The 25,865-nt window shown below is 41.5% G+C and overlaps 1 protein-coding gene across 1 annotated transcript in view; it reads right to left on the reverse strand.

The window, feature by feature from the left end:
• Positions 1-5,556: 5,556 nt before the first annotated feature.
• The window catches only part of RPS6KA6 (ribosomal protein S6 kinase A6), a 37,016-nt gene continuing 16,707 nt past the window's right edge, over positions 5,557-25,865 (reverse strand). Inside the window, exons 6-22 of the mRNA XM_066559315.1 lie at positions 25,503-25,582; positions 22,529-22,635; positions 22,228-22,265; positions 21,044-21,186; positions 20,207-20,277; positions 18,848-18,936; positions 18,369-18,433; positions 17,524-17,626; positions 16,362-16,486; positions 15,922-16,047; positions 15,388-15,477; positions 14,609-14,767; positions 13,811-13,972; positions 13,332-13,408; positions 12,505-12,622; positions 11,325-11,465; positions 5,557-10,441 (exon numbers count right to left, since the gene is read on the reverse strand). Coding sequence (XP_066415412.1) covers positions 10,316-10,441; positions 11,325-11,465; positions 12,505-12,622; positions 13,332-13,408; positions 13,811-13,972; positions 14,609-14,767; positions 15,388-15,477; positions 15,922-16,047; positions 16,362-16,486; positions 17,524-17,626; positions 18,369-18,433; positions 18,848-18,936; positions 20,207-20,277; positions 21,044-21,186; positions 22,228-22,265; positions 22,529-22,635; positions 25,503-25,582 — 1,820 coding nt within the window. The 3' untranslated portion in view covers positions 5,557-10,315. The remainder of the gene's footprint in view (positions 10,442-11,324; positions 11,466-12,504; positions 12,623-13,331; positions 13,409-13,810; positions 13,973-14,608; positions 14,768-15,387; positions 15,478-15,921; positions 16,048-16,361; positions 16,487-17,523; positions 17,627-18,368; positions 18,434-18,847; positions 18,937-20,206; positions 20,278-21,043; positions 21,187-22,227; positions 22,266-22,528; positions 22,636-25,502; positions 25,583-25,865) is intronic.

Consider the following 25,865-nt stretch of genomic DNA (forward strand, 5'->3'; position numbering starts at 1 on the left):
GGGCTTCAGAGCAAGGTGTCTCCAGAGCATGTTTTTGTCACCACCTTGTCTAAAGGACACAAAAAATGGACTGGAGACTCCTGGAAGGACTGGAGACTCATGGAAGAACCTGTGGCCTCAGCAAAACTATTTGGGATTTAGTAAATTATTCCAGAATTCAATTGATCCACTTTGTATTTTCTTTCTCTTTACTTTCCAACAATTTAGGGCACTTTTAAAAAATTAAATACAAAGGCCTTTGCACGTTTCAAAAAATTAATCACTTTTGGCATTTATTAGCTATTCATTTCTGTTTAAAACATGTTTTATAATTCATTAAAGTACCTCAAAAATTAAATTCTTAACAGCCGTAGGCCCAAATTATATTTAAGTAAGAAAATTAAGCACAGTAATAAATAGTGAAGAATTCTGAAATATTAATTTGGCCTGTAGCATTTCAAATGTTTATTTGCAATAATTAATTTGAAACCAAGTTTACATTGCCTTTGCCAGGAGTTTGCTGGGAACTTTGAGTTACGTTATTAATTTCCTCAAATCTGCCCTTATTCCCTCCCTGACAAGCACTGCCAGCTCATTTAAATTAATTCTTTCAGCTATTTTGGAGTTTGATCATTTTCCATGGGGTACAGGCAATGAACAAGCTCACTCTTCCTGGGTTGGTGCGGGGGGAATTAGCAGCTGGAGCTGTTAATTAACTTGAGGTTCGTTTTCTGCTCCCCCTCCTGCAGCAGGAGCCTGAGCAGCACAAGGAAATCCCTTCTTTTGGGCTGGAAGGGACCTTTAAAATCCATTTAGTCCAACCTTCCTGTCACAAACAGGAACACCTTCAGCTTGATCAGAATGTGATTTTGTACGCTGGCAAAGCAAGATCTTAACTAATTTTTATTCCTAAATTGTTGTCTTACTATCAGACTTTAATGAGAGTTTTTCTACCATACATTTTACTCCAGATGCTGAACCCTGGAGTACCAGAGCCTTTTAAATTGCAATAAATTTCCTAATGAAAACAGTAAACATGCACAAAGTTCTGTTTAAAAGTATACAGGTGTTGAAATCAAAAAATCACTAAAAACATACACCTTATCTCTACTTGGACCCAAAATATTTCTATTTACCTCAAAAAACTGCATGTTGAGGTTTTTGCTCTCGATGAGAAACTTCCAGATTTGCCTGGTGCTGCTGTTTCCAAATCAGAAGTTTTTGTGCTTGGTTGTACTAATTCTGGCTGCTCAGGAGGAGCAGAGGGAAGTTCCACATCCCAGGATCCCTGCCCTCCCTCCTGCATGGAGCAGCTGCCCCGGGAATGCTCCCAGCCCAAACCCTCCCAGAGCTCCAGGAGAGGCTGGGAAATGCTCCCAGGCACAGGGAGGGATTGGTGGGGTGTGTGCAGGGACAGGAGCTGCACTCGGAGATCCACAGGGATCCCTCCTGTTGGGAAGGATGAACGTTTGACAAGAAAGTCTCACAGATATGTGTGTGCTTAGCAGAAAGATTTTTAAATGTAGAGTCTGATGAAGGAATAGAGATGGAAGCAAGTTTTGATATAGAAGAAAAGAATTGCTGAGCCAGTCTTACTGGATAACCAAGGAGGCAAAGGGTGTGTTAGTTAGAAGGGGTTTTTATGGCTTAGAGCAAAGGATAAACCCCACCTCAAACAAGAAGATGTTTTTACCAAGCAGATAGAGAGCACAGGCAAACAAGTCAGCAAAGCTGCAAGTAGAAAAAAGGTCTCAAAATTTTCCACTGCCAGAAAACTGTATAACAACTTCTAGCTTAAGCTGTAATGCACTGACCTTTAGTGATTGCAGAACAGTAACATGAATATGGTAATTATGGTAGTTATGATAGGCTATAGATAATAGTTAAGGGATAGATTGGTTCTACTGTATGAAGATGCTCAGCAAAGAAAGTCTATAATGCAATGGAACCAAAACCAAAGGGTCTCCAGGCCTGCCTGCAGCTGGAGCTGACAGCTGTGGGCACAGCTCTGTCACCCACCACCCTGCACTGCTGCAACCTCTTGGATGGAATAAACTGCATTTTGGAGAGTGCCTGGAGTCCTGCATCTCTCATTTAGGCTCTTACATCTCCCAGTTCAGGACCAGCTCTGATTTCATTATTCCTGCTCCTCCTCCTTTCCCAGTATTGGGAAATCCTTGCCAAGGTGGGACCTCTGGGTTCAGGGAGATGCTCCAAGGTTGGTCCTGCTGGTGCTGCTTCTCTGCCCCTCAGCCAGGAGCAGCAGATGTGGCCCTGTTCTATTCAATTCTTCGGGATACGGGCATGAAGGGATCACACAACCACATCCCACAGGCAGGAAAACAGGAGAACCAGGAGAACAAGACATTCTCAAAAAGGAGAAATAAATAAATAAAACAAAAAAACACAAATAATTCCAGTAGCGCAACTGAACTCCAGTTCCCGGCCGTGCCTCCTTCAGCCGCGGTGACCCCCGGAGGGTTCCGGGCGGGTTCAGTCCCGGTGGGAAGGCTCGGGAATGCCCGGGAAGGCTCCGGGGCCGCTTGCGGGGCGCTGCCTCCATCTCCTGGGGGCTGCGGGGAGCGCAGCGGCTGCGCCGGGGCCACCGCGGAACGGGCACGGCAAACACCGGGAATACCGGCACGGCACACACCGGGAATACCGGCACGGCAAAACACCGGGAATACCGGCACGGCAAAACACCGGGAATACCGGCACGGCACACACCGGGAATACCGGCACGGCACACACCGGGAATACCGGCACGGCACACACCGGGAATATTGGCACGGCAAACACCGGGAATACCGGCACGGCACACACCGGGAATACCGGCACGGCACACACCGGGAATTACCGGCACGGCAAACACCGGGAATAGCGGCACGGCAAACACCGGGAATACCGGCACGGCAAACACCGGGAATTACCGGCACGGCAAACACCGGGAATTACCGGCACGGCAAACACCGGGAATACCAGCACGGCACACACCGGGAATATTGGCACGGCAAAACACCGGGAATATTGGCACGGCAAACACCGGGAATACCGGCACGGCACACACCGGGAATATCGGCACGGCAAACACCGGGAATTACCGGCACGGCAAACACCGGGAATTACCGGCACGGGACCCGCACATCCCCCGGGACAGCGAATCCCAGGAGCAGCTCAGCAGCACCGAGCGGGCTCGGGGTCGCTGTGACCCCGCGAGCAGCCGGTGCCCGCTCCCCCGGAGGAGGCAATAAAGAAAGAACTGAACTGCAAGAAAGAACTGAACTGCAAGAAAGAAAGAACTGCAAGAAAGAACTGAACTGCAGTCAAGAACTGCAATCAGGAACTGCATCCCCCTTCCCCACGCTGCTCCTCATCCCTGCAGTCGCTGCTTTCCCACCTCAGAATGGCTGAATTCAGCCCCGGACAAGCAGATTTTGACACAATAGATGACACAATACCTGTTTGCAATGCCTTGCTACCAGACCAACTTTCATTTTAGCTGCCAAGACCTCCAGGCTGGGCTTTCAGCACAGCCTGGTGCCAGGTTAGGGACACACAGGGCCTGTGTCAGCACTCCACAACTGCAGTTACCACAGAAAAAGATTTGTGATTCAATACAACGGGAAGGGAACTTAAAGCCCCTTTCCTTCCACCCCCTGCCATGGGCAGGGACACTTCCCCTCTCCCAGGCTGCTCCCAGCCCTGACCAACCTGGCCTTGGTTGCTACCATGGATAGGACAGGCACAAACCCATCAGAATTACATTGTGATTCCCCCACAAAAGCCTTAACAAGCAACAAACCCCCTTAAATTAAGAGATATCCCTCCCTCTGTAATTCCAGCCATCCCTGCAGAGACCAGGACACAAACCTGGATGCTGAGGGCCACAAGAGCCCGAAATGCACCTGGTCAGGAATAGGGAATTTGAACCATCAGCCAGCACTAGGGCATTACACTTGTTTAAACCCAGTTTGGTACAGGATTGCTCTGGGGTAGAACTCTCTGCATGCCAAAAATCAAAGAGCAGGTCCCAAACCAGCTCTGGAGAGTTCAGGATTTGCTCCAAGGCTGGAAATGCAAACAACCCCAAGGGGAGGGAGCCCTGCCCAAACAGTGCCTTAAGGGGCTGCAGAACTGACCTCACCTCTGCCAAGAGCTTTCTGTGGCTTTCAAGAGGCCCACAAGAAGCCCCAACATCTGAGAGAAGTTCCCCAGAGGTTCTGGAGGGAAATTGTTAAACAAAAGCTGAAATAAATACTGTTAAATCTGTATTTTGGCAAAATCGCCAGCAGACACTTGCTCCCTCATCCTGCTACAGCTGGGGCAAGCAAAGGTGGGAACATCTTTATCTTAAAACATTTTGCACCCCACAAAAAAACCCAAAAGAGATGTGGGAAGGTGCCTCTTACAGTCATAAAGCTTCAGGGATGAATCATGGGGAAAACAGCTCCCAAGAACCAAAATTTGCAGGAAAACAAAGAACAGGATGTAATTAAGGCACATTCTGGAGTCTTTTTTAACACTTGGCTCATCCCTGCCCTTAGTTTCTCCAAATTCAGTCAGGTTGGCTTTTAATCCATGCTTTGTCTCCTCCCACCCAGCAACACCTTCACCAAGCCTGCAGATCTCAATACCTGAGACTCAGGGCTTTAAAAAATGGTTTTTAAAATGGATTTTAATGGTTTTGTCCAATTTGATTTGTTTTTCCTGTCTGACTTGAATGAAATCAAACAAATCATGACAATCTAGGAAACTTGTACCTGCTGCCTCCTCTGTGGCTCCAGTCCCCCCTTTCTTCTGCCACCGCTGTCTTGTGTGAGCAAACAGCACCTGGGAGATGGACCTGAGGCAAAGGTGGGAAAACCTTCCTGTGCATTCAAAAAAATAAAGTATCTGTAAACCACTGTGAACACCAACAGCACCAGCACTTATCAAATACCTCAGGAGGACTTTAAACCCAGTTTTTGATGCCATTCCTGACACTTGTAATGCAAGTGCCTCTTTTCAAAGGATCAGATCTTTGCAGGAAAATTATTTCCTCTTAATATATGGAGTCAAATTTAATAGACTTTATTAGACAAGTTTTATAGATTTTATATTTAAAAAGCACAGAGGTAGATGATCCCACCCTGAGGTAATACATCAATCCTACCACTGAATGTCTTGTTTTGCTGCAAGTATGGCATGAAACACTTGACTGAATATCAATTTATAAATAGCTCTTGATGTATGTGAGATTTTTGGCAAGGTTTATGAAATAATTCATATACATTTAATTTAGGATTGTTTGCTCTTTGATTTTTATATCTATTTGAAAAACACAAGGAAGCAAACTTCCAAGGCAGAAGTGATGGATTTCTGTCAATTACCAAATGTTATGAATTTGCAACTCTTTTATTCTAGTACTCAAGGAACTGCCAGCTAATTAAAACTGTACCTTTATGATTATTCAGGGAGTTTGACAAAAATAAATACAATTTTGAGGTTGTCTTTGGTGTGCTGTAATTGAAGGCAGCAGTGCCAAGAGAAACACCACTGCACTGCCAGACCCAGCCTTGCAAGAAGAGGAGAACGTAGTACAATGCAAACTTTAATGTCAATATATACAGAGCTTTAAAGAAAACATTTCTTTTAAAATTAAATGAAATAAATACAGTATGATACAAAATCCACAATATGCTTAAGAGAAGGAAATGACAGTTACAATATCTGATAACGGGGACCTTGTGTAGGGTTTCATCTTTGAAGTACCTCAGAGCATGGAATTCATTGCACACTGTTCTCAATTAATGCCCTTTATGGAGATTCAGCCACGTGCCAGGAGAGTTTCAGCTCTAACCAGAGCATCAGTGCAAGATGCCAAAGTGCTTGGGACATTAAGACAATGCAATTAATTAATTAATTAGCAAACACTGCTCAAAAGCCTAATGAAAACACCCAAACCTGAACACTTGGTCCTGCAAAGCAGATCCACCTCCAGCATCCTCGTGTGAAAAACCCCACAAGAGAATTCAGGGTTATTCAAACTCAAGCTATTGCCCAAAAATTATTAATTAAGAGATATAATCAATTAAGTATCTTTTAAAGCTTTCAGAGAAAGTTTGTTTCCATTACACAGGAAAAATCTCAAGAAAACCAGCTGCTGATTATTTTGTGGGAGACTTTCTAATTATGCATATTCTTATAATATTCAATCAGCTTCAGCCATATATTAAGGGTGAGGGTTTTCAAATTTGTATCCATTCTTCTATTCCCAAGGAACAGTAGAATTTGGAGGAGCAAATATTTAAAAATACTTGGAGCAGGGACAGATGTTGTAACTCCCCTGCACTTCATTCATACCAAACCAGAACCTCAAAGAGTTCCTAAACTTTTAAGGAGAATTTTATGTTTTTAACCCTACACAGCTCCTAGAGGATTACATAGGACTCTATTATGATGACAGCTTCAGAAGCTTTCTTCAAACTTTGAGAAAGAAAAACTGCTCCTCCCTCCCCTTCCACAAATATTTGCTAACTTTTAGTTCTGGATAGGATTGAAAAGCTTAAGTGCTACAGAAATACATAAAACCCTGTGTTTGCATTGATGTTTCAGCCTAATTTCACTGATACAAACCAGGAGAATTATTATAACCTTGTGTAATTAACTCAACACATCTCTACAGACCAGTCTCTAAGTACACTGCAAGGAACTCCCACCTGCTGAAGTTTGCCAGAGGTTATTTTAACTATTGGACAGCTGAAAATCAGCTTTGGAAAAGGAATTAAAACATGGAAGACAAAATTCAAGCTCAACATGACTGACTTGGGTGAGGTTTTGGATGCCTTCTCTGGCTGCAAGAACATTCAAACAGAGGCCTCAGAGGAAGAGCAGGCTCAGCCCCCTGCACCTCCTGCCATGGGCGAGGGGAATTCACTGATTCTGCACAAAATGGGGAAAAGAAGAAAACCACACAAGCCACAGATCAGGGCTGGACTGCACCCAACCAGGAAAGCTCCAAGGAAGGGCCCTGTGACCCCAGCATGGGCTCACTGCGGTGCCACTGCAGTTTCTGGATGTGGAACAGGAATACAACAGAGCTCCTCACTTTATGTCCAAGGGATAACTGAAGGTACAAACTGAGATATCCTGGGGTGAAAGAACAGCAGAAGAGTCCTGAGCCCACTCCAGCTCCAGTGGCAATCTGCTTTCTGAGCTGGAACTGATAATGATCCTCACCAAACACCAGAGCAGGAGCTTTTCTGGCAGGAACCCATGGCCAAAATATTCTATCAATTAAGATTTCCTTCTGTGGAAATCCCTTTAGTCTGAATGCCAACTTCTGTGCAATTGTGAACCTTTGTGAAAATTTAACATTTTTTCTGACTCAGTAAGGCAGTAAGAACATCACCAGTTTGTAAACTTGAACTGTGCCCAGATGATAGAAATAATTTCCACCAACCTTTTACTGCAGCCAGGGCACTCTCCCAGTACCTGCTCTTCCATCTCAAACCTTTGCCTGACAGCTCATGAGCAGACCATGCTACTTTTAGATATCAAAACCTAAGCTGGGAAAGAAAGGGATGAGAAACGGGCAAGGAATTCCCAAAGGAGCCTCACAAAGATGATCCTTAAGTACAGTAAAAGTAAACTGCAAGTGAACTCTGTGTTCCTGCATATCCCAAATATTTCCAGGACTGATATGCTGAAATAGAGCAAGGGAACTTTTCCCCCTAAATAAGGATTCTAAGTGGCATACCAGGGTACACTGGCCTGTCAGATATAACACATCCATATGTTTTCCCCACAATAAGACAACTCTGTAATGTTATTTTTACCCCTGAAGTACCACTTGCACTAAAGGCCAGCAATGATATAAAACAGGGATAACTTTCCAGGAAATGTTTTAAATACTCAGCAATGAATCAGAACATCCATCTTGTTTGTGTTCTTTTCCTCTCACCACCTTTGTGCTGCACATCAAGAACAACTTGAGTCCCTTCAGCTGCTTCCAACTGCTCTTGTGCAAAATGCTTTTAAGGTGCTTATTCTGTGGTGCTTCTAAGCAAGCTAAAAGAAAATACCAACAGAAACACTGTTAAATGATTCATGGTAAAGCCATTAAAGACCAGCTGCTGCCTTACAGGAAAGCTGAAGACAATTCAAGTTTGACATTTCCATTGTATTCCAGGCCTTGTATTACCTCTTATCCCCAACACAGCTTTAAGGACTACATTTCAACCCACAGTACACCTTGACCTGGGCTCAGGGAGTTTAACTTCCATCACTTTGGTGGTTTTTTTGAGTGAATTCAAATTCTTCTGGCAGTCATCTTTAAATTTATATTAAAATGACCCTGACAGAGTGTTAGACAAGAGGTTTCCAGGCATTCTTGCTGGAAAAAGGAAAAGGAGGATGAAGCAGCTGCAAAAGGGGCAGATTTTGTACTAAACAAAAAGCTTTCCAGGAAGCAGTTGTGTTCTTTGATAAGTTTTCAAGCATTTCAAACAGGCACCTCAAAACTAGGCACAAATGGCCCCTAAAGCTTCCAGCATCTATCAAACACTCAAGAAATTCCATCTGGGGGATGTTCTGTGTGATACAAAGAGCACACCTATGTTTGCTATATCATTAAGTCTCAAATCTACATATATTCATAACTAACTATTTGGCCAGATAATGTCCATCTTCCCTCACCACAGCAGAAGAAAGCAGCTTATCTAAGAGTATTTCCAACACCACCAAGTCCTTCACAGGTATAAGCAAAAACCAGCCAACACCTCTTGTGAGATGTGAATTATCACCACCATTCCTGGTGCTTGGGCCAGAATTCTCCTGGAAGTTTTTTTTTTTTTGCTGTCTCAAAACGCTGATTTCTGCCAGCCCTGGGGTCTTGCATTTGAAAATTCAATGATGACAAATGAGTCTGAACTATGTCTGAGTTTTGGTCACTTCACAGCCTAATGTCACTAATATATTTAATATTTATAATCATCCTGCTATGTCACTACAACTGCTCAGTGTCTACAACTTTTGAAAACACTTCTAAGTGTATCTCTGAATGAACTACCAGCAGTCAGCATTGGTTTGCAGTCAGGAAAGCCCAAGGTAATTCTGGCCCTGAAATGAATTTCCTCTCCATCCCAGCATTTGGGAACAGCTGCAGTCCTAACACCAGACAGAGAAGGTGAGTGAGTGCTGGCCACAGGATGCTGAAAGGAATTTGTCCATAACTGTGAAATTTCTTGGTCAGAATTCCCTTATCTGGGCACACAGCAAGGCTTATTTATTTTCCCAAGCTACCCCTACAGTTAGGCAAAGAGAATTTTGCATTTCTGTTCTGTAATATTTGTACATGCGGCGAGAGAGTCAGAGAGAAGCAACCTTCTAATTAAAAAAACCAAATAAATAAAAAATAAACCCCAAGTGCCAAGTTGGTTATAATAAAGTGTCAGTTTGTCTCAAATGCCAAACAAACCTAATATTGGGTGTATTTAGTGGAAAGACTGCTGAGGAAAATAACACAGTAGCTGTATTAATGGATGGGAAATATAAATAACAAAGGATTGAGCTGCATGATGTTGTTTTGAAGTGGCACCAATGTTTCTGAGAGCCTGAATGTTGACAGTTTATGCACATATTGACTTTCTCCAGCTCAGTGCAGGACACAATTTGTGCTAACAACCAGAAATGTTTGTTTTCCTGTCAGAGGCCATAACCAGCATTTCTTTTGGGTCACAAGAGATCAAATTTAAGTGCAGGATCTTGCACATCCCTTTGGTTTGTATTTCCATAGAAACTCCTCAGTTACTGGCACCATGCAAACACAGACCTAGCAAATCAACAGTGATGAATTAACTCTGGCACATCACATTGCTCAACTCTGCATAATAGTCATGGACAAGGGAAAGGAATTGAGTTGAATCAACGAAGTGTCCAATTACAAAATGAAGAATTTGCCCTTCACAGCAGGGTCTGAAGGTGTGAAGCAAGAAAACTCACACTGACACTTTATGTACAACTTGGTCATTGGCAACGGTCCCCTAAACCATTTTTTTTAACTGAACCCAGCAAAACTATACAGAATGTGAAAGAATATTTGCAACAGATCTCAAAGGACAGTGTAGAGAAATTCATTATGGTGTACCTGATGTTTAAATTAACTTAACAGATACGGCCTGTAAAACAAACACAGTATGAACCTGTGGATTTTTTTTTTCTTTTTAAAAAAAGGACTTTTACAGAATTCAAGTAGTGTAGCAGGAAACCATAGATGCCTTTTGATCACAGGTCAGGCAAAATAAGAGCCACTTGTTGGGTTTCCCCCTAGCTTGTCTGCTCAGGTGTCCCAGTGGATCTATAAGTCTGTGGATGTGAGCTTTTTCATGCTCCGTCGCTGAGCTAAACTGGAGGCTGCCACAGGCTCCAGCACTGGCTGAAATGTCTTGTGATTCAGTGCAGAATATGTAGCAGCCATGGCTCCCTAGAGAAAAAGGAAATATGTCATAATAGTTCGTGTATGTAGAAGTTTTCATCAGAAAATAAAGCAATTAAACATTAAATACCTGACTAGCTCAAATAAAACCAAACAAGACTTGTGCCAGGTCATGTGAATTCTCTGAAGTTTGTTAGGGAAAAACAAATCTGTTGTTGAACACTTCCAATGTCTAAGCATGGGTGTCTAACACTTCTTTCTCTTTCTTTTGTATTTCTTCTGTATCCCTCAGACGTAGGAGTCACCTGGTAATGTAGGTCAGAATTTGTATCTTTCAAGCCAGATTAGCACCAATTTCTCAAACACAGCCACTTCAGTGGCCACTCAGGTCCTGACTTCAGACACAGGTCAAGAACTACCTTACAGAAACCACACACAAAAATCTCTTCCCCTACCCAGAGGGGGAGTAATTATTAAAAAAAATTATTTTCTAATTTCATTTGTAGAAGGACTTTATACAAGGGTATGTGGGGCCAGGACAAGGGGAATGGCTTCCCACTGCCAGAGGGCAGGGTTAGGTGGGATACTGGGAAGGAATTGCTCCCTGTGAGGGTGGGCAGGCCCTGGCACAGGGTGCCCAGAGCAGCTGTGGCTGCCCATGGACCCCTGGTAGTGCCCAAGGCCAAGTTAGACAGGGCTTGGAGCAACCTGGGATAGTGGAAGGTGTCCCTGCCCATGGCAGGGGTGGATGGTCCAGCTTTTAATGGTTTGGGTTGGTCCCCCCAACCCAAACCATTCCCCCATTCCATGTATTTGTCTCACTATGTAACTTTAATGTGTTGGTACTATGGAAAACAAACAGAAAAAAAGAGACTTCTGTCTGTAGCTCTAAACCAACTGCACTCCTTGCACATCCCCCAGGTGGCTTTACCTTTACTAGATGTGGGGCATCTTGCCTGTTGAGCTGGTAATGAGGCAGCTGGTCCCTACAGGCAATCCAGGAGTGCTTCAGCACCTGCTCGGCCGTGTACCGCTGGTGGGGATCCACGTGCAGCATGTGTGACAACAAATCCTGCAGGGAAGGGAACACAGAGATTGCTCAGCCCAAAGCATCTCAGGTGGCCTTTAAAGCAGCAGGGATGGCAGCAGTGAGAGAAGCACCTGATGTGGAGGGGTTTACACAATGCCAGCACACAGAGAGCAGCAGACAAACGGGATCATTCTGTGCCCTGACACTGCAGAAGGCTCAGAACAATGTGTGGTACTATTGGAGCAGCTCAACAGAGCCAGCCTTGATTGCAAAGCAACTCACTGTTGTGCCTTTCATGTTTATTATGAATATAATCTTTAAAAGACTAGAAATCCTATTCAAATGTAGCAGGCAGATTTTATGGAGGAAAGCTGTTATTTGCAAATCTCTCCCTTCTTTTTCATTCTGCACTTTGGGCTCTGCTGCCTCCTTACTACAAATTAATTCAGGGACAGTGAGACACCAGCAAGGAATTTTTCCTCCAAGAAACCACATAAAGCATAAAGCCAACAGCAATGGACACTTGTTTTTGCCTGTTAGAAGCATTAGCAACAAGCTACTGATTAATTACAACGTTGGTCCAAAGGAGAGGTGGGTGGGAAGGGCACAGAACAGAGACAGCAACAGTTTGAAATAAAACCAAAATATGAGCAAGCTGACAGAATGTTCCCTTTGTTTTAGGTACAAAATGTGAAGCATTCTTAAATACACAGAAGTGAATTTCTCATGCTAAGACAGCAAGAGCCAACAAGCATTCTGAATCACTCCTACTGAAATGAACAATAGTGCAGTTCCAAAGGACTGGGGAAAAAATATTTAAACATTAATATTTAATATTAAGGCTGATCTTTTCAAAAGGCAACACTGGTGATTAAGATACCCACAGAGTGGGTCAACACCTTACCAGGGAATCTATATTCATTACAGATAGAGTCTTTAAATAAAATGTTGGAGCAGATATCCTTCCCTGCAATGAAGTCTGCAGATAATAACAACTACACTTACAGAGCAGTCTAGCTGATAAAGCTCAGTAGATTTCATTGGAATTCTACAAAAATATAAAACCAAAACACATTTACACCTTTGCTGCATCTGAAACAGTGTCCCAGTTGCCTCCACTTAGAGAGAATTTTCCACTGCCTATCCGTACTAGGATCTCCTCAGGAGTATCATTGGGACCATTGGCAAATGGAGTATAGCTGGGGAGAGGAAGAAAACAACAGAAACACCTTGTTATAGATAAAAACTGCAAGAAATTGGTAAAATCTCGTGAATCAGTCAATATCCCACTGCCAACAGAAACATATCTACATATATGAATATATACATAGAATAGAGAATATATACACATGCTATTAAATAGTAATATTTCTCATTTTTAACAGGATGTACAGATTTATCAAGAGAGTAATTTCCCATAGACAGGATTTAGTCATAGGACTAAAAACCTGCTCTTCTTCTGCTAGAGAAGGATTCAGCAAACATCTCTCATTTGGCCACTAGATGCTTCCTAGAGCTTCATCAGGTTTGGATGCTGAGGAAACTCCAGAGATCACAGCCCAGAGTGTTCGACACAGGAATGCAGCAGGGGCAGGAGACACAGGGTGAGCAAAGGGGGTGGGGTGGGAGGACAAGAGGCTAAAGAGAAACCCACCACTCATTTTCACAGACTCAATTCCCTCCTGAAAACTGGGGGAAGTCTCTGGCACCTCCAAGTCCTGCACTGGGAAGAGAAACCTTGATCCTACTTTGAGCTAAATGTGGATTATTTGGCTTTACTCAGAGCTGCCTGTCCCACCTGTGTCTGTGTCATTCCATCAGCCAATGCCTCACCATTTCTATGGAAGCAAGGATTCAGGCAACATTCTGGGATTTAAGGTAAACAAAACAGCTCAGAAATATTCTCACCCTGCCAACATTGTGTAAAGGAGAACTCCCAAGCTCCATATGTCACAGGCAGCATCATATCCCTGTCTCATGAGAACCTATGAAACAAAGAGTGTTAAATACCTGTCATATATTAAAAAAAAACCACCCCAAAACAAGACCTCAGCCTAGGGAAGGGTAAGACCATCCCTGGATCATGTGAGAGATTTAATTATTGACTTTCTAATATACAAGTTGCAGTAAACATCAACAACATTTCTTGTTCCCAGATTATCTCTTAAGATTTTCAACAGGCTCACATCTTATTTTTGAGGGTGGACTCTGCTGTTTTTAAAGCAGGTTTATTATAAACACATGTACTCATGTTTAAAAAGCATGTGTGATTATATTTAAAGAAAAGTAGCAGAATTGTTGAGGTTTTTTTCCAAGCATTGCTGAAAAGTTTTAGCATCTGATGCACCAAAAACAGCACAAAGAAAACACAGAGCAGCTTGAAATACCTCTGGTGCCACGAAGTTTGCAGTGTAGCAGGGAGTTAGAAGCAGTCCATTTTCTCCTCGAAGTTGTTTTGCAAATCCAAAATCACAAATCCTGATAGAATCAGCATTGTTTGAATCATCAGTGTATAAAATGTTACTGGGTTTAAGGTCTCGGTGCACCACCTTTAAGCAAAGACATTTGAAAAGCCATCATTTAGGAGCAGCAGGTACATTTGTTTGTAATTTACAACTTATAAAAGCTGTTCTCTAGATTAATATACTTATGAGAGTTTTAAATAATTATATAACCTTAAAGTACCCCAGAATTAAACAATTATATAACATTAAAGTACCCAAAAATTCTAGTTCAAGTAATGTAATAAAAACCTCCTGGCTCATAATGCAACTGGAACCAGCATCACCCTTTGGCAACAAGAAGCTGAATGCAGAGTCCAAAGGCTTTGCCAGCATAACAGGACAAGTTGTTTCTATTATTCACCTTTGTGATAAAATACAAAACCTCTTAGCAGGAAAACAAGCCAAGCAAAGCACAGAGGGTGGGGGAGCGGTGATTCCAAGCTGTGCCAGGGCTGTGGCTGGCAGTGCAGGCAGTCCCTCACTCCCTCACTCACCCCCTGGCAGTGCAGGCAGTCCCTCACTCCCTCACTCACCCCCTGGCAGTGCAGGCAGTCCCTCACTCCCTCACTCACCCCCTGGCAGTGCAGGCAGTCCCTCACTCCCTCACTCACCCCCTGGCAGTGCAGGCAGTCCCTCACTCACCCCCTGGCAGTGCAGGCAGTCCCTCACTCCCTCACTCACCCCCTGGCAGTGCAGGTAGTCCACGGTCTTGGCGATGGTGAAGAGCACCGCGCTCGCCTCCCGCTCGGAGAAGAATTTCTGCCGCAGGATCCGGTCCAGCAGCTCCCCCCCCTTCATCAGCTCTGTCACCAGGTAGATGAATCTGCCATCATCATACACCTGGGGAGAGGTTTAACAGGGCACTCACACTCAGAGCGTTCTGACAGGGGCAACATCTGCAGTTACACGTGCCCATAAATGCCCTCCTCCCACAGGAGGGGCAGCACAAACAGCAGGGGCTGCCAGAGCAGGGAGGGCAAGGCAGCTCCTGTGTCACCCTGGGAACTCATGACTCAAGCTGCTAATTCATCACTCTCCATTCAAGTTGTTAATTCATCACTCTGAGTTACATTTTTTTAGTGTAAGAGCTGCTGTTGGAAAAAGAGAGCAGCCCCACACTCCTGCCTGCTCTTCCCTTCCATTCTGGCACAGACAGGACAACGTGCAGGCCACTGCTTTCTCAGGTTACCAACACATTGGCTGCTCCTTTGAAACAAGAAGAAATATGGCATTTCTAACCTTTACATCATTCCTCACTTCAAGCTGCTTAAACAGACTTTAGAAAAAATTAGTATCAGGACAATGCTGTGTTTTGATACACTCCCTCTACTGTTACATACTGCTCTCCCAGTAATTTTTTCTATGTAAAAGAAATTTAATGAATCCAAATAAACTGCCTACATCTGCATTTATTTTTTCAGCACTGTCTAATAAGAGGCAGCAGAAAAGGAGGTACATACATCCTTTAAAGTAATAATGTTTGGATGTTGCCCATAACGCATGAGAATCTCGATTTCTTCTGAGGGATCCCTTTTGCTTTTATCAATTATCTGCAAAATAACAGGAAAAACAACTTGCATAAACGAAGTCTATTAAATAAGCACATTTTTTGTATTTATATTCTCATTTCAACAACAGAATAAAAAATTCTAGAGTTCATTACTTCTTACTAATCATGAGTTATTCATCTTCCAGCTTCTCATCTCATTTATTCATTTCTTGCTCTATCCTTGTTAAAATTCCATCATTAATGCAGCCTGTCCTGCTCCACTGAACAAGGAAATGCACTGGTCTGAAGCATCACTAACTCCCTGCAGCCCAGTTCCACCCTTGTGAATCTCATTTTATTTCAGGTATTCCCATCATTGTACACTATTTTCAGCTTCCAAGAATGTAACTTATAAACTCATAAAAACACAGCAACTGGAAAACTCACAAATCTAAGTTTTCAAACCTACTAGCCAATATTTTCAGAGTGGAATTGATGCCAGTACCTTCACAGCAAACTCCATGTTTGTAGCTATGTGGATACATCTCTTGCAAACAGAGTAGGAGCCCACACCAATATCTTCCTTCAGTTCATAGACATCAGTGAACTGTGCACTGTTTCCATGAAGCTGCTTTAAAAAAAAACAGGCAAGTGGTTATCTAAAGCAACAGGATTCTCTTTGCCATTCTCTTTACATTACTGGTACCAACAGCAGAAGCTTCTCCTGCTTGCTTGTGATTTTTCTTTGAAATTCTGCCTCCAGAAAAACAGCAACTCACTTTTTAGAATTAAAAATACCCCATGGAAGTATTTAATTATTATCAACATATAAAATATGTTGAGGATTTTATAACAGTCTCCTCAACAAAACAAGAAGAACTGTAAATACTGAATATTGGTCAGTCTTTGGCACGCCAAGAAGTTTCCCAAAAAGCAAAACATTACCTGGACTATGGGCAGGATGTTGGTGAGGGGTGATATTTTATGGTCTTCTACAGTAGTAGTTGCAACAAAACTGAATCCCTTGAAGAGCTGGTGGGCATTTGCACTGGGTGGGACCCCTGGAGAATCTGGAGGCACACAGACACACAGGATTAGTGTGGCTACAGCCCAGCAAGGCCATTTCAGAGCACCCAGGACAGGGATGTCAGAAAAACCATCTTGAGGGAAGGGAAGCAAACAAGAGGAACACCAATATTAAATAATAAATAAAACTTCTGGTTTGTTATCTGTGCTCTCTTACTTCAGTAACAAAAACACAAGTAAGAATTCCAGAGTTTTATCTAAAACTGCAAAGCACTGCAGGAATTTATGTATGAACACATGTTTTAAGGAAGAATTTAACTGAAACAGAACTACTTATGGAAAAGAAATAAAGGTCATTGTCTTGTGCTCAACAGCTTTGTAACACAAAAGAGCAACAACAGAATGTGCTGCTGGCAAGGCACAAGTGAGGCAACACAAGAATATCCCATTAGTAAATCTTCACTGAAAAGATACCCCTGAATTATCAGAATTAAGTTTTCCTCAGGTTAAATTCTGTGCACCTCTGAATTCACTGGCTGAAATCTCACAGTGAGCACAGCTCAATAACTTTGTGCAGCCTATTAAGAACACAGACCTTCTCCAAACAATCATGAGAAGAGGGTTTAAAAGCTCGATGCAGCAGGAAGGAAAAAATTCACAAAAGAAAACCTGAAGTGAAACTTGAAACAGACCAAGAAATAATAATTATAATAGTTAATGCTTCTGAAAGCAAGGCATTCTCAATGCAATACTGACCCTAAAAAGAATCACTGCTGCAATCAAATTGAGTTTATTTTCATATTAAATACTTCCCCTCAAACACTGCAGCCTGACTTGAATCATAACTAGAAACCATAATCCAGCTTTTAATTTTCCATTTAATTTTTTCTTCCTGAGTCAAAAATTAGCAAAATATTCAAAGAACAGAAACCTGATATGGGGAACATCCTTCTTCAAAGGACTGGAACCCTGGTGCATCCTTTCCTTTTAAATTTGTCCCTGGCTTTTCTGCTTGTTGTTTTAGCATTAATATGACCCTCCTGTCCCACAAACCTCACCAATTTATAGCCTGCACAGTTACCTTTTGGTGTTTTTGCTGTGAATTCTGGATCAAAACAGAAAGTATCTTCTGGCTTTCCAGAGGCAGGTTTGAATGGAGGCTGAATTTCTCTTCTGAACAGTTTCTGAAAGAGAAGGACAATGATTTAAGGGTCACCAAAGCTTCCATGGGTGCTGTTATTTTGCCAAGATAAAGGGTACAGGACAAAGATCTCAACCCATGTCAGGCACATTCCTCTTGGCAAGGAACTGCCCATTCTCAAAACTCTATTCCAGGTTTTTTTTTAATCCACCAAACTACATCAGGGAAAGATCTCAAATCTGTAATAAATCCTATTTACAGCTAAGGAACAGAAAACCTCATGTCAGAAGATGTTGAATCCCCATGCAAAATCCAGGAAGTTCTAAGAGCATTTCCTTGCTATTTCTCTCCTCCTTTCAGATCTAGTTTTTGCAGTTTTTTTTAACTTAACCTTCCTGCACAGAAGTATACAGTATATTTTAGTTTAAAAATACAAACCAACTAACCAATCAAAATCAAGGAAAGGGACAGACCCTTCCTGCAGGATTCCTGGGAACACCAGCAGCCTATCCCAACTAGAAATGCTCTAATGGACCATTTCAGCTTGAGAATGCTGCAACTTCTAATTATTTAAAAAGTAAATGCATAATTCGTAATGAATACTCTCTATCTGCAGTAAATACTGCAGCTCCAGATGCCAAGGAATTCGAGGAGAAGCCAGGATGTGCCAGGCAGCAGTAATGCAGTGTTTGCTGTGCCCTATTCAGATGGAAATACTTCTACAAATGCTCCAACACACAGAAAAATTAGCAGCAGCTTTATCATTCAGATCCTTTTGTACTCACATTCCAGTCAACAGTAGAAAAAAAAGGATGTCTCTTGATTTCTTCAACTCCATCTGAACCAGCTCCTGAACAAAAGAAATTTAACACACTTGTGGGCAAAGTCTTTGAAGATTGCACTAAAAACCAGTTCATTTCTAAAAAGTTTGCACAGACATGGTTATTTGAGGGGACTGTGAATACAGAAATATTCTAAGGATGTAAAATACCCAGGGAGGCAAAGAGAGCAGAAAAAGCCCATAAATACAGTGTCAGTATTCTTTGCTATGATACTGTCAGAGCTTTGGCTCACTCCTAAGTCACTGATCCCACATTTTGACCATTCCTTGGCCAAACCCTGGAAGCCATGACCCAAACTAACAGGAAATGGTACCCAAATGTTACTGATCACCCAGAGCTTGAGAGTCTCTAGCAACTGCTTTTCTTTGAAATAAAAAGTTAGGCTGAGTTGATTATTCAAAGATCCAAAGAAATGAACCAACCTAATCTATTTGATGGGTTCCTTTTAAACAACATCCTCAGGAGACTTTGTGCTTCAGGGCTGAGGAACTGAGGCATTCCCAGCTTTGCTCTAAAGGAAAACAGAGAACAAGTCAGAGGAAGAAACTTATTTTAGTAAAAACTGTCTACATAGATTTCACTGCACAGTTTGATGTATCAAGGATCTATTCCAAAGCCTTGTAGAGAGCACACACTCAACTCATCAACTTTTTAAGTTTCCTGTTATAGGAGTGGTTTAAAATAAAACCCAACAAAGAACAAACACATCACACCAAAACCACCAAACCCCACCCAAGCAAACTTTCTGCTGAAACAGAGTAAAATAATTCTCTCAGGAATATATAAGTATTTTCAAATGTATCTTCATGTCACCAGGAGGTTTTTACCAAAATAATACCAGTAACAGAAGAGACTCACCAAATCCCCAATTACCTGCCCTTGAAGTGATTGCTACTATTCCTCCAGGGCTCATTGAGCCACCATATAAAAGCTCACTGACTTTAGCATTTATTGTATTTAATGAAAACTCTAAAGCCAAGGCAGGAAATGCTTGTGCAGGACTGCAGCATCCCTGGGAGCTGCAGGGAGGCAGTTCAAGGTCTGAGCCATCCTTTCACAGGCAGCAGCACCAGGAACTCCCACTCAGGGCAAGCTCCAAGTGCCCTGTGCTGGGAAGAACAGAGCTCAGAGCTCCTCCCTTCCCCATCACCCCTCAGAGGGCCCAGGGCTCTGCCTGTGCCAGGAGCAAACTCTCTGCTAGCTGAGCACAGACAGATGAGAACATATTTGCCCAACAGTTCCACTCAGTGAGCACCAGCTCACCCAGTTAGTCCAGTCCAACAGCTTCTGTTGTAACTGGGGCAATTTAAGATGAGAATTCGAGCACGTAAGGGCTCTCCACACATCTGTACACAAAGCAACACCTGATCCCCTGCTGCTTACAAAACAAGGTGTGCTGTAACAGTAGCAAGGGAGTGTAACAACAACAGGGGTGTAAATCAAGCTGCTCTCAGTCACTGCACTTATCTTCATTATACACCCACAATCAAAGTACAGATTCACCCCTGAGATTTTAATTGCTGGGGGTACTTAATGGTACTTCACAGTCTGGGATCTAAAGCTTATCAAGGGGCTTTGCTGTTTGCTCCTGCTGCAGCTCAGTGCTCTTAGAATCATAAAATGGTTTGAGCTGGAAGGGACCTTAAAGCTCATCTTGTTCCACCCCCTGCCATGGGGACACCTTCCACAAGACCAGGCTGCACAAGGACTTACAACAAGCTGTTAAAACATGCTTAAAATGACATTTTTGGACTTCTGAAAAAGGAAGGAGATGTACTTACTTCAGTATCATATTCATAGTCTCATTTCGATCTTTACCTTGAAATGGCAGGGTACCAGTAAGCATTTCAAACTGGAAAGAACAAATGTTAATCTAAATCAACACTTCTTCCCCCAACTGCTGAAACAAAGTGTTAAACACTGCACTCTTTCCTTCCTCTACACCACACTGGTTGAACTTTGACAAGATTATGGAAGCGTTCCCAAATATAAAATCCTGCTCTCACTTGCAGTTTACAGGATGAGAACAGTGGCAAGTCTAGCATGATGATGATGGAGGAATATTATACATCAAGAAGGTACTTTAAAGTAATAAAATCTCCTCCACAACCAGTTTTAGATGTTGCCATATTCCAAAAACTGCAAGAATGGTAAACTCTAGAACAGTAGTTTACTTTTCAAGTCCATCTCCATGTCAGGCTGATGCTCTAACACAGCCCAGGAAGGGCAGAAGCAGCAGCAGTTACTGACTTATCTCACTACTCCACTCCAGCATTCCTTCCACAGGCTCACTCTCACAGAAATCCCATTAATATTCCTTCAAACCAAGCCTTCAAGTCTGTTTTTAAATTTAACTATCAAGTAACATGCAAAGTAAAAATACAAAGTCAAGTCTCACACTGACTACAACTGATTTTAACTACTAATGGACAACACAGGATTTTTCAGGTGCCTGATAAATATTCCTTAGAGGTGAAAAATCAATTTTATTCCACCCTGCAGCAATTCAGCCATTGAATTGTCCCCCTTACCCAAGCATTCCTAACCTGAACTGGACAAGCTTATTCTAAGTGCATTTGTGTGAGCTTAGCAAGGGAAGCAAGAGGCAAATACAGTACCATGAGGACCCCAAAGGACCACCAGTCAGCACTCTGGTTGTGCCCTCGCCTGTTTACCACTTCAGGAGCCATGTACTCTACAGTACCACAGAAAGAATAGGCCTTCTTCTCTTGGTCTACTGATTCCTTGCTGAGTCCAAAGTCTACAACAACAGCACCACAAGAATACAGCCAGTAAAGAATGGCAGGGGAACAGGAATAAATCAATAGATGGTAACTCAAAATGCAAGCGTCGAGAGGTTTGGGTTGGTTATTTTCAGAAATGTGATTAGCACAGCTCTCCATGGAACAAGAGACTGCAGCTATCTGGAGAGAGCACACTTATTTTACTACACACCTCCAAAACCATTCTAAAAGTCATTAAATTCATGATTAGCCATCAAAGTTATTACTGAATTAATGTGGCATTTGAAATCCTACACCTTTAGAGCTCTAAAACACTCAGTTCTCATTTTCTCTGTTTACTGCCTGCTTTATTCACACAAAAAATTGGATAAAAGTAAAAATCAGTTTCAAAGGGAATGCGGTCTGCATGGTCTGGTCTTACTGAATGATGAATAAATAAAATCACACTAAAAATATTGGTGTTACATAAGGCAACATGCCTTCTGTAACCTCCCAGTACAGAACAGCCCTGCATTCCCAGAATATTTCATTCCCAGAACACTTTTTTCCCTGTTGTGAATACACAAGTCCTTGACACTGGCTCAGCTCCCAAACATCCTTTTTTTCACAGGAGAAAATGATTGCTAATCAATGATCCCATCCATTGTTTCCACTTTCAGAAGGAAGTGACAAATTTAGAATTGAATTGTGTTTAAATATAGCAGAATTTTAAAAGGTATGCATTTCATAAACCTGATCTCCATCACCATTATTCTATCAAGTCTTTGAGGGCTTAAAAACCATTTTTCTCTTGGAATCTAAGAGCAATACCTTAGATGAAACTATATGATGAAATCTCTAGTACAAAATCATCACCTTCAATGTAATTTAAAGCTTCCAGAAATTTACAGTAATTAGTTTTCTAAACTGTCTTTTATATACATCATTTTCTAGAATATATGTATTTGGATTGCTCCTTACAGAACTATTTTCTGCAATTTTATATGCATTTAAAATTGATAATACAGAAACTCAAAAAAACTTATTTACAAAGGGCTGTATTAATGAGTGGTGCCTACCTGTTAACTTGATATGTCCTGCTTCATCAAGCAAAATGCTGAAAATTAAAATTCACATTCACCAAAACACATAAAGATCAATGCTTACATAAAACATTTAAAATACAAGTTAAAAATTATGACATTAAATTCTGTTATTTTTTAAATCAGCTAATATTATTTCTTTTAAACACAGATACGTGTTTTATATTTTGTATTTGTTTACAAAGTCTTAACAAAAATAGTTTTAATTTTTTACAGTGGAAAAGGTAAAGCAACAAGCAAAATACACATAATAGTGGTAAAATACATTTTACTTTACTTTTCTGGCTTCAGGTCCCTGTACACAATTCCCAAGCTGTGAAGGTGATCCAAAGCAAGGGCCAGTTCTGCGAGGTAGAATTTCACATCTTCCTCTGTAAACATAACCTAATAAGAACTGTATAGATTTACCTTCTGATCTTGTCTTCAGTTTTTAAAACTGCAATCTAAAAAATATATATTCCTGTCTGCCTAGATTTCAAAGTTAGTTTTGAAAGTCCCTTGTGAACTCATAATTCATGAGGTCAGCCAAGAGAAATTATTTACTAATATCTGTTAATTATAAAGTACACAAAGAACCACCTGCAATACTTAAATAAAACCATCAGCATTACTGCAGAGCATTAATTAACTTTTAGATAATAAATTGTTATATTTGGTGTAATTGACACCCAGCACTCCTGCCACAAACCCAGACAGTTTTCCACTGCATCATAAAATTTAATATATGGCTGCTGTATTGGGTGAGTAAAAATTCACATTAACAAGATTTAGAAAAAAAAAAAAAAGCAAAAATCATTTAGGGAAAAAACATGGAGAATAAATCACTGGCGGCAATAACAATGACAGCCTGGGAGTTGAAGAACCTGCTCTGCTCTTAGGAAAAAACTATTAAAGAACCCTGGTGAGACACTGAAATATTGATGTTACTTCTAGAGCAGAGATGCACTTCTGTCCTGAACACTCCACAGGCTGCTTTAATTTAATATAAAAACTCTGCCTGCTTTGGCTCTTGTCATGTTCTATAGATTACTGGAGGAGCTTGGAATCTGTAAATGGCTGGACTGAATCTGGACTTTAGGGGGAACTATTCCCTTATTTGATGAATCCAGAACTTTAGGGGGAACCATTCCCTTATTTACAGGATTCCAAGCTCTTCCAGTAAGTTGTAGAACATGCCAAGAGCCAAAGCAGGCACAGTTTTTGTATATTAAATTAAAGCAACCTGTGGAGTGTTCAGAAGTGCAGGGCAGCCACTCAGCTCCCTGGTTCCTGTGCTCTGCATTGCTCAGGTGTGATCTGTTCTCCAGGCTCAGAATATTCCTGATTTCCACAGTCACAGGTGCTGACCTCGGGTGAACAATGGAGCTGTGACTCCACACGGTGTCACCTTCACACCTCTAAAGATCAATGCTCATGCTGGGTTTCACCTCTTGCAAAAGAGCAAAGGGAAACCTTGGATTTCATTCATTACTCCTTGGATTTCATTACTCCTTGGAGCAACCAAAATGCAAATCTCAGAATACAATGATGCTAAATGCTAATCTGCCATCTCCCCATAATGACATGTCAAGCTTCTCTGGGTCAGGTCAAACATGATGCAAGTCAGCTCCATTAAATATTACCAATAAGAACTTCATTACACACTCATCTCACTGCCACAGCTGAAACTCTCATGCCCACATTAGAATTTAAAGACCAACAAAATAACTTCAATAACTTTAATAACTTCATACTAAACCAAATGAATTTAAAATAATCCTGGTGTGCAAAGTATGGAATGCCACAGGGAATTTATCCTCATGTGCATTGTCCATAGGCTGTGTTTTACCATGGACTTTTGAAATTACTTCCCACTCCCACCAGAAAATAAAAACCTGATTTTTTTCATATTTATATACATAAAAGCCAGTATAAAAGGTAACTTAAGTGTTCCAAAAAACAAGGGGAGCCCTAGCAGTAAGAAAACTTGAGAATTACAACTTCTTGATTCCCCCAGGGAACACATCTCTCTTTCAATCTCCAGCAAGAGTCCTCAAGGACATCCTGGCATCCCTTATTTAAGATGTTCCACAGGGGATAACCCCAGCTGGGTTAGTGCAAGAGAACAGCTCTTCCTGCTATTCCAGAACTCCCTCTGGAATTGGACATTCCATATCAAAGCCTGACCTCTTTCCTACCTCCTGCTCCAATAACCCAGGACAAGTTGGTCACTTCAAGTTTCTAACAGCCATTTTAGCTTCCAGATTAATTAATTCTGAGCTCAATTCTTAGATATAATCACTGTGTTACCAATCTCAGCTTTTAACAAAAATGCCTTTAAATTCTCTCTCTTTTGCCTGTTCCTAAAGTAAAACTTTATTTTTATGAGAAGGATAAGGGGAAAAAAACTCTCCTGGCCTTATATACTGGGAATAAACAACCTCCCCCATGCCATGAAAAAAATCAGCTAACACAGTTTTCTCATTTAAGAAAGTGGCTTTTCCTGTGCTTTGGCAATATAAATGGATCTACAGTGGTGAAAACACTGAAAACCTCACTTGCTGTGAAGCTGTTGAGAAACTGCCATTAAAAATTTAGATCTTTATAAAAGGTTTGCCAAAAGAAAATAAAAGTCCTCTAAACGTGTTCATAACACTTAAAGTAACATGTAATAAATATTTGATGGCAAATGTTTTAAAAAAATAACAACAGCCTGTAGCTGTATCCCATTCCCTCCTCTGGAGCTCTCTGTCCAGGAAACAAAAATAGAAATGAAAAATGCAAGGTCCAGTTGTGTGCCAGGGCTGGATGGAGGGGAGTGGGCTCAAAAGCACTTTGTGTTCCCACTTTGTGGGATTCAGGATGAGCACGTGCATTGCAGCACCAGGCAATTTTACAGTGCAGCAGAAAGCTCTCAGGGCTGCAGGATTCCAGGAGCACCTAAGCTGACTAAGAGCATGAGAACTACACATCCCCTTCCTTGAGTGCTAAATATTCATTTACTTCATTTGTGTTTCCAAGCAACAAAACATTTTTAGACAAAAGAACTGTACTTTGCAGATGCCAAATTAAAACTTGGGCTACTCATCAATACACACTCGGGTTTCTTAAGGATAGAACAGAACCTAGGATATGTAAGGAAAGCCCAAAAGTTATTAAAAACTTCACTATGACAAGAAATATGAGGGAAAACAGGTTTAGAAGCCAAGCCTGTACCAACAAAACCCAACCCCTATCTAAGAGTGAGTGGAGATAAAATTTGAGGTACTTACCTCTTTGGATAATCGTGTGAATACATCTCCTCCCCTGAGAAAATCCAATATTAAATAGAGCTTCCCTTCAGTCTGAAAGGCTTAAAAAAATTTTTAAAAAGTAAATAAAAATCAATAGTTGTATGACAAAGCTACAAAACAAATCTGAATGCTTTTACAACTAGGAAATTTCAACCACAGGCAATACTGTTGTTTGTGGAAGGGAAATAATTCAGCACATGAGATAATTTATTGAATGATTCCTTGCTTCTTCACAGAAGAAATCTTAGTCATGAGAAATGATTAAAATAATGTTCTTTTATTTCTCCTTTGTCAAATAGGGAAGCAGCAAGGACATCAATTACTGTGGTTTGGTTTAAATCA

The sequence above is a fragment of the Molothrus aeneus genome, chromosome 14, assembly GCF_037042795.1.
Source record: "Molothrus aeneus isolate 106 chromosome 14, BPBGC_Maene_1.0, whole genome shotgun sequence".
Classification (NCBI taxonomy): Eukaryota; Metazoa; Chordata; class Aves; order Passeriformes; family Icteridae; genus Molothrus; species Molothrus aeneus.